The following is a 12,522-nucleotide window of genomic DNA, read 5'->3' as shown; positions in this document are numbered from 1 at the left end:
TTATGGTTATGTGAAAGACAGAATTAATGAGCTTGCAACACACAGTAAGAACATGAACATCAGAGGCTTACTTTAGTGGTATAAATGAATTTAAAATGGGTTACTAACCTAGAACTAATTTGACAGGATGAGAGCAGTGATCTGTTTTAATAGGTAGAAGAATTACTTCTTTCAGCTGTTGAATATGTGTAGGGTTAGTGGCGTTACGAAGATGGAAGTGCATACAGCTGAGCCATTAGTATCTAAGTCTTGTCCTTTTGATGTTGAAATTGCTATTGCAAAGTTGAAACGGTAGAAATCATCAAATATTGATCAAATTCTAGCAAAACTTATTCAAGCAAGAAGTGAAACATTACATTCTGAGGTCCATATACTCTTTCATTCTGTTTTGAATAAGGGAGAGTTGCTTCAGCAGTGGAAGGGGTCTAATATTGTACCAGTTTACAAGAAGAATAAAACTGACTAGTGATTATTGAGGCATGTCATTGTCATTGACTTCATACAAAATTTTATGCAACATCCTCCTGTCAGGGTTTAAGTCCATACTTAGATGAAATTATTAAGGATAATCGGTGTGGCTTTTGACAGAAGAGATCAGCTAGTGATCAGATTTTTTTTCTTTCATCAGATACTGGAGGAAAAAAAATGGGAGTATAGTGAGACAGTACATCAGCTATTCATAGACTTCAAGAAAGCCTTTGATTCAGTTAGGAGGGAAGTACTGTACAGTATTGCCATTGAGTGTGGCATACCATGAAGCTAGTTAGGCTTATTAAAATGTGTTTAAATAAAACCTACAGTAAAGTCTGTGCAGCTAAATATTTGTCTGATACATTTTGTGTTCAAAGTGGTCTGAAATAAAGATATGCTTTATTGCCATTGCTTTTCGACTTTGCTTTGCAGTATGACATTATGAAGTTCCAACAAAACCAGGAGATTGAAACCGAATGATCTGTGCTGTTGATGTAATTCTAATAGGAGATAACATAAATACCATAAAGAGAAACGCAGATTGACACTAGTAAGGAGGTTGGTCAAGAAGTAAACACAGAGAAAACAATGTAGTATCATCACCAGAATGTGGGAAAAAATTATTACATAAAAGTAACTAATGGATCCTTTGAAACTTGGCAAGCTCAAATATTTGGGAACAACAGTAACGAATCTAATTTTGATTCATGATTCATAACAGAATTAAGAACAGATAGTTTGGATAATGCTTGCAGTGCAGTGCAGAAGCTTTTTTCTTGTCTGCTGTTGAAAAACATAAGAACAGTAATTTTTCCTGTGGTTTCATCTGGATGGTCACTGACATTAAGGGAAGAATGCACACTCAGTATTTTTGAGAATAGGTTGGTGAGGAGAATATTTGGGCCATAGAGGAATGAATTAACATGAGATTGGAAAAAACTCTATAATCAGGAGCTTCATAACTTATACTCTTTGCCAAATATAATTAGAATGATCAAGGTGGAGGGGGGGTGAAGTGGGCAGGGTATGTAGCATGCATGAGGGAGAAGAGGAATGCATAGTGTGTTTGGTGGGGAAGCAAGAAGGGAAGAGCCCTGAATGTAGGTGGCAGGGTAATATTAAAATGGCCATAGAGGAATAGGATGGAGTGATGTGGACTGGATTCATCTGGCTTTTTCTCGGGACCAGTGGACTTATGGACACAGTAATGAACTTTTGGGTTCCATAGAATGCTGGGAAATTCTTGAGTAACTGAGTAACTAGCGGCTTCTCAAATAGGGCTGGGTGCTGTGGAGTTAGTTAATGATTAGCATAATAATGGTAGACCAATGTTTCATTACCTCCTGTATTTGTTATAAATATTGTATCAGTTTGTGCACACTAAAAATAGAGAGCTAGAATCGTGCAGTTTCTATCCTGGTTGACATTTTTGTGGTTTTCTTAAGTTCTTCCATCAAATACGAGAAAATTACCTGAATTAGACCATAACCACTTCCTTCAGCATCCTTCCTGATTCATTGTTCATTAATCATACTATTCATTGCTACATAGTCTCATATACTGACAGCACCATAAAATAAACCATAAATAGGACAGAAACACACAACTGGACAAAGCAATAGAATGAGCTGTAAGCATGCCAGAACATATTCATTGCAGCAGTGTCCCTGATTTACCAGAATTCAGTTTTGATACCTTTTGATCAGACTTCAGACACCGTCTTTTCTAACATACAACATGTATGACTATAAGACATACTACCGTATTTACGCATGTATAGGCCGCAGCACAATTTTCAGACAGAAATTATAGAAAAAATAATTTTCTTGGAATATTATTTCAGGAGTAGAACACCCTGTATTACTAATTATGAATATAATTTTTTTTAAATGAAGTGTGATTTCGAATATTTCGAATATAAGCTGCACCCCAGTTTTCCTCTTGAATTTTTGGCAAAAAATGTGCGGCCTATACATGCGTAAATGCGGTATATGGTGCAGCAAACATTAAACTATCCCTTTTCATGTTGGTGCGTGTGCGTGCATGCGATGAGCTAAGCTGTTATTCGAGCTGAAAAGCTTTTTAATTTATACTCTTCTAATAATACTGGATTCCTTAAAGCATGAATATTACATCATCATCAGTAATCTGTCAAGACGACAGGTCCACAGTCTCTTCCAAAACAATTCCTCCACTTAATGCGATCTAGAGCTTTCTCCTTCAAATGACAGTATCCTCTTCTGTCCCCAAGGTCATCCAGCATCTTCTTACGTCTTCTTCCTCGTCTTCTTGTCACTTCTATCCGCCCATCTATCTTTCCTTCGATAGCTTCTTTTAGAAGGCAGTTTCTGCGTAAAACATGACCAATCCAATTAGCCTTCCGTTTTCTTATTTCATGTAGGATATTCCTCTGCTCACTGACTCTAATTAACACTTCTTCATTTCTCACATAATCGGTCCAACTGATCTTCTCCATTCTTCTCCAACACCACATTTCGAAACTTTCCAGATGTTTCTGATCTACTGCCCTAAGTGTCCATGTTTCAGCCCCATACAGAGCTATGCTCCAAATGTAGCATTTCACTAGTTTCTTCCTCAAATTTAAGTCCAATTTGCTGGTAAAAAGATTCTTCTTCTTGCTAAATGCAGCTTTTGCCATGGCAATCCTGGATTTAATTTCACAAGTACACCTTCCATCATCTGTTAACAAGCTACCCAAATATTTAAAACATTTCACATTCTCCACTTGTTTTTGGTCTATCTTTATTGTGACTGGGGTTGGTTGTCTCGAAATTTTCATTACTTTTGTTTTCTCCACATTCATTTCCATGCCATAGCACCTTCCAATTTCAATTAGTCTATCAATCATGCCCTGTAGCACAGTTTCTTCCTTAGCCATTAACACAAGGTCATCTGCATATTTCACAGATTGAATAATTTGCCCTCCTACTTTGAAGTCACCGAGCCCATCCAGAGCTTCCTTGGTAAGGCATTCGCTGTACAAGTTGAACAGAATTGGTGATAAACAGCATCCTTGTCGAACTCCTCTTCCAATCTGCACACTTCCTGTCTCCCCCGTGAATATTACAATGGGTTGAAAATTAAGTATTTGGAAAATGATGCAGGGGGTATAATATGAAAATGGAGCTTAAGGAAGTGGGTTTTGGTGATGTGGATTGGATTGGCTTGTGGTGAGGTTGGTAGTGTTAAACTAAAGGGTTTTTATCCATGTGGTTTGTGTTTCAGAATAATCACTCATTACCTTCACTCATGGAGCTGAGCCCTTCTTGAGAGGCCGCCAATTGTGCAGCTATTCATGAACTTCCCAGCATTTTATGGAACCCAAAGGTTCATTACTGTGCTTGAAAGAACCTTCCACCAGTACCTATCCTGAGCCAGATCAAATCCAATCCATCCTATCTAAGATCCATTTTAATATTGTTATCTTTCCTTCAGGCTTTCCCACCAATATCCTATATGCATTTCACTTCCCCATTCATGCTGCATGCTCTGCCCTTCTCATCCTCCTTGACTTGATCATTCTAATCATATTGGAGCAGAGCATAAGTTATGAAGCTCCTCATAATTGAGTTTTCTCCAACCTCGTATCACTTCATCTCTCTTCTGTTCAGATATTCTCCTCAACACCCTCAGTATATGTTCCTCCCTTAGTGTCAGAGGCAAAGTTTCACACCCATACAGAACCACGGGCAAGAAGACAAAAGGTTCTGGTCCAAATGGTAGCAAACATTACCCAAATTCAGTCTCCTAAATTTCTTCCTGAATCAGGTTTTGATTTGTTATAGTCGTTCCCAAATATTTGAACTGTGCCACATTTTCAAAACATCTGTTTCCTATCTTCATGTCATGATTTTGCCCTGCATTCTGGTGATGAGACAGCAATGTAGAGTTAGTTTTCTCTGTGTTTACTTCCAGACCAACTTCCTTACTAGTATCAGTCGGCGTTTATATTTTTTTCTTTATGGTATCTTTATTATCACCCAGGAGATTCACATCATCAGCGTAGACCAGCCATGTCAAACATGCGGGCCACGCCACAAAGTGCGGCNACAATTTTCCAAGAGCCCAGAAGACAAGAAGTCTTACGCAGACATAAATTAGCAGGCTGCAGGAAAAGTGATTCTGAGAATTGCAGAAGGGTTTGTCCAACTAACGGTTTGTAAAGTTCGTGAAGGACAAACTATTTTATTTCAGAAGGTTAATGCACTAAAATCCGCACAGCCTCACCACCCCAAGTATTTCCAAGAATCCCTTTTGGAGGCGTAGTAAGAATGCAAGGTGGGTGGCAACTGACAGACAAGTGCAAGGGATTTCTACCTTCAGAACTAGCTTGCAACCCCCAGCCATTGTCTAATGGGCTGCTAGCAAACTTTCACTTTTATGACCATTGAGACAAGATACACCTTCCTACTAGTCCGGTAATCTCTTGTACTTTGTCATTCAGTTCATTTTCACACAGCGACAGGTGCTGATGTTACATTGTGATGAACGTATAAAGATTATAATTAAACATTAAATTATCAACTACGAGTTTTCTTGTATATGTACAGTAACTTTTAAAGGGCAATATCGCTTTCAAAAAATTCAAGTAGCAAAAAAAGAACTACTGAAAGTGAGTGCCGTGTTTTTCGAAATGGGAAATCACTTATTTCTGTTGTGAAATAGAAGGTAAAATTACATGTTTGATTTGTGGGCAAAATATAAGTGTTCCACTTTAGGTAATTATATTGAAATTATTCCTAAATAATAAATAGAATTAAATTTCCTCGTATCAAAATCTAATGTGTATTTCTATTTTGAAGTGCGGCCCTGGACTATTATTTATAGGGCTGAGGTGGCTGTCTGTACAAGTTGAGTTTGGCATGCCTGGCGTAGACCAACAGTTGGTGTGTCCCATTTAATTTGAATCCCACCTGGTTTCCCTGGACCTTCCTAATGGCAAATTCTAAACTAAAGTTGAAAAGCAGTGGAAATGAAGCATCTTGTTCTGGATAGGAAAATTATCAGACAAATATTTACCTATATGGACTTTACTATACCTTACTACTATTTTTCTTTATTGCTAGTGGGGTGGGACTATGTCCCTTATACTGTGGCCACTTCTGGCCTACCGTACCATCCCCAGATGATAGGTGAGGGTGATTGTGGGACAACTGGTGGAGTGAAGATTGGCAGGGGAACCGAAGTACTCGGAGAAAACCCGCCCCAGCGCCACTTTGTCCACCACAATTCCCACTTGACCAGACCCGGGATCGAACCTGGGCAGTTGAGGTGGGAAACCAGCGACTAACCACTTGAGCTGTGGCATGGCCTTTACTTTACTACTTACTATACTTTACAGACTATATTAGAATATTGTACAATACTTCTTTCCTAACTGAATAAGAAGCTTTCTTGAAGTATGCGAATAGCTGATGTACTGTCTCATTGTACTCCCATGTTTTCTCCAGTATCTGATCAGTAGTTCATCTGTTACATTGAAGCCTACACTGATGATCCCCAAATAATTTCACCTATGTATGGTTTTAACCTTAAGAGAATAATATTTGATAAAATTCTGTATGAAGTGAATAGCAGTGATATCCCCCAATAATTACTATAGTCAGTTTTATCACCCTTTTGATTTGGTACAATAATAGACTCCTTCCACTGATCAGGCAGTTCTTCTTTATTTCAGATAGAATTATGTAATTTGCTATGGATCTTAGAACTTAATATTTCCCCTCCTGCTTGAATCAGTTCTGCTGGAATTAGATCACTACCTGGCAATTTATACCTTTTCAACCTCAAAAGGGCTAGGATCAGGTACTAATGGCTCAGCTGTATGTAGTTTTATCTGCCTAACATCACTGACCCTACACAGTGTGTCCAGGTTCTGTTAGGAAGACATTAGGAAAAATACAAGGTGAATTGTTTTCAAAATTTCACTCTTTTTATTCGAAATAGTCTCCTTCTGAATCAATACATAGCTGGAATTGTTGAAAATTTTTGAAAATGGTCACTGTACTCCTATTGTGGAATTGCATTTAAAACTGCGGTACATTCCCTTTGGATGTCCTGGATGGTGTCGTGACGGTCTCCTTCCAACGCCAACTTAACTTTTGGGAACAACCAGAAATCTGCTGGAGCCAAATCTGGTGAATACGGAGGATGATCAAGGACGGTGATCCCTCTTCTGGTCAAAAAATCGCGCACTATGTTCGACTTGTGGGGTGGGACATTGCCTGGAGGACCGACCAGGAACCTTGCTCTTGATATTCAGGTCGATTTTGAAGAATTCTCTCCAACAAACGATTGAGGACTCCGAGATAATAATCAGAATTCACTGTTTGACCTTCTGGCAGAAATTCCTTGTGAATGATCCCTTTGGAATCGAAGGAAACGGTTAGCAGTGTCTTTACTCGACTCTTATGCTTGCAGACTTTCTTTGGTTTCGTCTTCTTTGGGCTCAACCACGCTGCACTCTGCCGCTTTGTGAGAGACTCATATTGAAAACACCATTTCTCGTCACCAGTAACAATCGATTTTGTAAATGTGGTATCACTTTGGGCCGACTGTAACATGTCTTTGCAGTGTTTTTCATCGCCTGACAGCACATGCAGTACAAACCACGCACAGACCTTCTGTTTGCCAAAATCCTCGGTCAAAATTTGATGCACAGTACTTCTTGGTATTCCCAAAAGCTCCTCGATGAGTCTTGCAGAAACACATCTGTCTGATGCAAGGATTTTGGTCATGTTTTTCACATTTTCTTCAGTGCGACTTGTTCTCGGCTGTGATGCACGTGGAGCATCTTCAATGTCCTCTCTTCAGCCATGAAATACAGCATACCATTGAAAAATGTTTGAGTGACTCAAACAATCACTACCATACAGCTTTTTGTCATTTCGTACGCTTCTCCGGCTATTTTGCCTAACATAAAACAAAATTTGATGTTGGAGCTCTGTTCAACCGCCATTTTCTGACGACCGTCAGAACAGTACTGTTACATTCAAGGTCAGAACACATGATGCAGTGATGCTTGTGCTTTGAAATTATAGACAGCTACAGGTGAAACTTCAAGAATCTTAACGCCACAACTCACCAACAGATGGCATTGCAGGGCAGAATTTAAAAAAATTAGAACTAACATCCTGGACACACCGTGTCTGTATCTTCAATAACTGAGAGAAGTAGTTCTTCCACCTTTTCAAAATGATGTGGGAATCTGCAAGCAGATCACCAGTCTTGTCCTTCAGTAAGTTACTTGTAGGTTGGTGACCCCTCTTAAAGTCATTTACTTCTGTACAGGTCTCTAATATTCTTGTTCTTACTGTTCATTGAAAGCTCATCAATTTTGCCTTTCAAATATTCCCTCTTTTTATTCCTGAAATGCCTGCTGGTTTCATGTCTTATATTGTTCTGATTATCCCCATTTATTTTGCTTGGATCTTGCAACCACTGCAGTTTGGCTTGTTTCCTTTGGTCTAATAATTCTGAGCATCCTTCATCAAACCATGTCTTATGCTTCTTCAGTTTATAACATACTCTCTTTGGCAGACATTTTGATATTCTCTTGAATAGTTTCCCAAGCTCTGTTAACACTTTGCAGACCGGAAATTTAAATATTTAAATCACCCCGTGGACTGGCATTTTTATACTTACTACCCTAACTTGTGCACTGTTCACTTTAAAAATTAATATAAAATCTCCTAATTAATTTTATGAACTAAAATTTTTTGAGAACACTTATCAGTGCTTCTAGAAGTGATTGAGGGTGTGATATTTCTCGAAACATTCCCCTCTGTGAAGTGGCATTACACAAAACTTGCAAATGTAGGCAGTCCTACTCCTTTTCTTGTGAATTGTGCAAACACGGCATTGCCTAGAAGGCTGCTTCCCCTTGAAATGTTCACTCGTCACAATTTTTGCGAGGGTATGTTTCCGCATATCACCCGAGAGTTGCCCAGGGGGGTCAAAATGAGGCCTGCATGGGGTGGGAGTAGACGGCCCCGGTCGTACTCAGACTGTGTCTGCCACCACCATGTGGTCTGTAGCCCAGGCTTTTGCCACATTCAGCAGAAATGCCTTGTATTTCAATTTTGAATGAGGGTTTAGATTTTTGAAAACCAAAAATGAATTGAAAATGGCACAATTTATAAGCCACAAGGCAACTTTCTTTGTCCACTTTACTGTTTTCTGAGGAAGAGAATAATAGGCCAAGTACTTATCGGCTCTATCAACTCCCTTTATGAACATATTATACTCGGAAATACAAACAGGCTTCTTTACCTGTCCATGTCTCTTGAACATCAACCATGCTCGAATTGTGAATTGTGGAAATCATATTCACAACACGGGTATCCCTCCAGGACTGAAGAAAAATATNCTGCTTGTTGATTGTGGTTGCAGTTCATTATCATTGAAATGCAAACACCACCAAATTTGCTCAAATCTCTTACGGCTCATTACTTTGCCGAAAATTGGAATTTCTAAAAATGGGTCTGTTGACCAATACTCTTTCAGATTATCCCTCCTTGTATGGCCCATTAGAAAGATAATTGCAAAAAATTTTCTCATTTCTGTTGAAGTGACATCCACCCACTTCAATGCCTTATAACTTCTGTCATAATGTTCACGGTGTTGGAGATAGTATCTGTTAGTTTCCTGACATAGCATGTCACAGAAATTATCTCCAAAAAACAGTTCCGCTACTTCAGACACTTGCGTTGGGTCCAATGGAATTTTCTTCACCCCTGGATTTCCAGTAAACTGTCCCAAAGCAGGCATCTTGTCTACTTTTCCCCATGTGGCTGTCCCCGCAATGTTGCTACCCGCACATTCGTCGGAGCTATGGTCACTTTCACTTTCACTGTCTGTGGTCACAATTTTTTGTTCACCCCTGCCACACTCACTATCAGATTGTGAGTTGCTATCACTAGCAGACTCACAAGGGACGTCAGATAGCTCATCAGAGAAGAAGTCAGATATTTCTTGTTCTCCAAGAAATCGCTTGGGTGTCAACCGCTTTGGTCTTTGATCCATATTGAACTACTGACTGACAGCTTGCTATGTAAAGCTTGAAGAAGTAAAGGCATTTATTTTCCTTTGCAGGGGCACAGAGTTACAGCGAGGTCTAGTAACTGATTGGTCAGCACACATTCCAGAGCCTTATAATGCTGCTGCAAACAGCTACGTGCTAGCTAGGTGGAGCCAGAGAGATGTATAGTGTGTTGCAACTTATCATGTTTTAAAAACCTGTTAACACGCGAATGGTCCGCCATGTTTAAAAGCGAAAAACCTTTTAAAGGGTACGTGGTCCGCAAAGTGTTAACATCCACGTTGGTGTTTTCCAAAGCTGCAAACCTATTCGGGATTTCCACAGGATACTGCTCTTTACCCTCTGCCTTGTTTGATTTTTTGAGACTGAACCTCTCCATATGAACTATGTGCATTGTTTGATTACTCACTGCCAGTCTTTCCTGAACTTTTTGACGCCACCAGTTAATGGTCAGTATCACAATCTGCTGCCCTGAACAATCAGACATCAATACACTTGAATGCCATCTTGTATCTATCAAAATATGGTCAGTTTGTTTGTGCATCTTCCCATCATGATATGTCTAAGTAAATTTATGAATGTTATGATGGAGAACATGTTTCACAATAATGGTTTAAGAAAAACAATTTTTTTAAAGCTACTTTACAGATGTTGTGTTGAAGGAAGCAGGTCCGGTGAAGGCCAGTTAAGTTGTAATTATACCAAAACACGGTGAATGAAAGTAAAGAACACAAAACCTGTTTACATATACATTTGATAAGACATGAAGGGGCAAGTAGCTGTCAGTATACATAGGTAATAGATTTAAGATGTGTATCTAACTCTATTCTGATCTCTGCAAGTTGCTTACCTATGTGAGTTGGTCATATGGAGAGCCACAAGTTTTATTGCCCTGTCATGTTTGGCAGGACTTGAATCCTTTCTGGTTTGAAAATTACCGATTTGTAGATTATTAGGATGGGGTGGTATGGACTGGACTGATCTGGCTCAGGATAGGGACCAGTGGAGAGCTCTTGTGTAGCTGCACATTTGGCAGCTTCTGAAGAAGGGCTCAGTTCCATGGGTGAGTGAGATTATTTAATGATGCTGTATCCACTGTAATGGTTATGTGTATCAAATAAAATTGGAAGGTAATGAAAAGGGGTTCAAATGGTATAATTGAAGGAACTATGTTAGTATTTCGCTGGATTAACTGAAATGAGAATCCTAAATACAGATGATATGTTTGTTGTTCTGGCTTGAGCATAGTTTATTTCTAGTAGAAGAGAGTGTGTGTGTGCCATTTCCTGTGCACACTGTAGTTTTACTGGTACTATGGTTGCATTGCAGCATACAATTGTTGCAGATTGATACAGATTTTGTTTTCAAGCTGAATGATTCAAAATATGAAATTTAAATGAAAATAATTAAAAGAGTCTTGTTACATGTACATCTTGCTGTAAAAATGTTATGTAAACTGTTCACTGAAAATAATCTTTTAATTTAACTGTCATTTAACCTTTTCCACTGTTTACATAGGTTGACATTTCAGGTGCATAATGCCAATGTCTGAGTCAACAGAGTTTTCTGTACCTGATTACCATGTGTTGGTGAAAGTCTGAACTCTGTGCTCTTAAATCTTTTGTTATAAGAGTAATTCTTTGTTATAGAGGAAAGTAGCCAGTTTCAGCCAGTTATGTGGTGATAAGGGTTACAATTTTACAGCATAAGAAATTGTGAATACGTTGCTTTTAACCTACTTGATAAAGCAGTTTTACAAATTCATAAATTCAAGTTTGACAGCACTGTGTTATAAGGGGCCTTAATTTGCAGATACTTACAAATGCATAAAATATAAACTTGTGGATCACAGGATAATGCAAGATATATATTTTTGTGTTCTGAATTTGTATATAATATTTTTTATTGTTTGGTTTGGTGCTAGCACACTACCTGAAAGTGAAAGAGGAATGTTAATATAAGCTTCATTAATTTTAGCGCGAAGAATTTTTAGATTTTTTGTGTTTCTTCTTGTGGTTGTATGCCTCTGATGTTTCCAGTCTGGGTTCAAAAATTGCTCAAGAATTTCAAGCACTGCCAAAAAAAAAAAATAGTGATTCTCAAACTTTTTTCAGCCCAGAAACCATATTAAAATAAATTTCCAGTGCAATTTTAATAATGCAAATGTTGGATTATTATTATTATTCATGGTCCTGCGAATTGACTTGCTTTTGCCTCCCACATCTTGTTTTCTAAATTCCTGTTAAGACAAAGCAGTAGCCTTCCTTGGATTGGGGCTCAGACAATCTCAAAGTCTACATGTTCAGGACAACACAGGAACATAATGTTTCTCCAAAATATCAGTTCACTTTCAACAGACTACACAGTGTTATGTCCCAGAAGATAGAACTCTTTCATAACCATCACTGTCAGGACCTCAGAATCTTAAATGGATCTTAGATTATTCAGTGGTACTGTTTCAGTTGCATACATTATGTAGTTTCATCTAAGATGATTATGAATGGTGAGTAGGTATAGATAGGACAGAGGTTGTCAGGCCCTGCTTGAAGGTACTATCCCAGCATTCATCTGGTGAAGCTGAGGTATGAAAACCTCTCAGGTCAGCTTGTGGTCTGAACTGGGTGCATCCCAGATACAGCCCCTGAAGTTTTACCTGCACCATCCTTTTTCATATGGACATCCNACGTCGGTTAACACCACATATACACGGTGCCAAATCCCAGAAGACTGCTTTCTTCATAGTCACCGCCGTGAAAGCCTCAAATCTTACATCCAAAAACTTCTTCACTGAACATTTTTCTTCTACAGAAGGAAGTTTGAGAACCACTGTTATGCACTATTTAGTTAAGCTTAAAAGACAGTTCTATTTTAGAGATCTGGTACATTAACTTAACTGTCACACCACTTCTCTCAGGTATTTTATCTTGCCCTAACTGAAGTAACCATACATTATATGACGGTGTTCAAATGAAACCCATCCAGAAATTTGG

General features: G+C 38.7%; 1 protein-coding gene across 1 annotated transcript in view; it reads left to right on the top strand.

Moving 5' to 3' along the window:
- The window catches only part of LOC111872123 (RWD domain-containing protein 2A), a 35,203-nt gene extending 25,443 nt beyond the window's left edge, over nt 1-9,760 (top strand). Inside the window, exon 4 of the mRNA XM_023865703.2 lies at nt 9,586-9,760. Within this exon, the coding sequence (XP_023721471.1) occupies nt 9,586-9,611 (26 nt within the window). The 3' untranslated portion in view covers nt 9,612-9,760. The remainder of the gene's footprint in view (nt 1-9,585) is intronic.
- The last annotated feature ends 2,762 nt before the right edge of the window (nt 9,761-12,522 follow it).

This window comes from Cryptotermes secundus, unplaced genomic scaffold, assembly GCF_002891405.2.
Source record: "Cryptotermes secundus unplaced genomic scaffold, Csec_1.0 scaffold461, whole genome shotgun sequence".
NCBI lineage: Eukaryota > Metazoa > Arthropoda > Insecta > Blattodea > Kalotermitidae > Cryptotermes > Cryptotermes secundus.
Note: the sequence above shows the minus strand (reverse complement) of the source record. Positions and strands in the feature narration are given on the sequence as shown.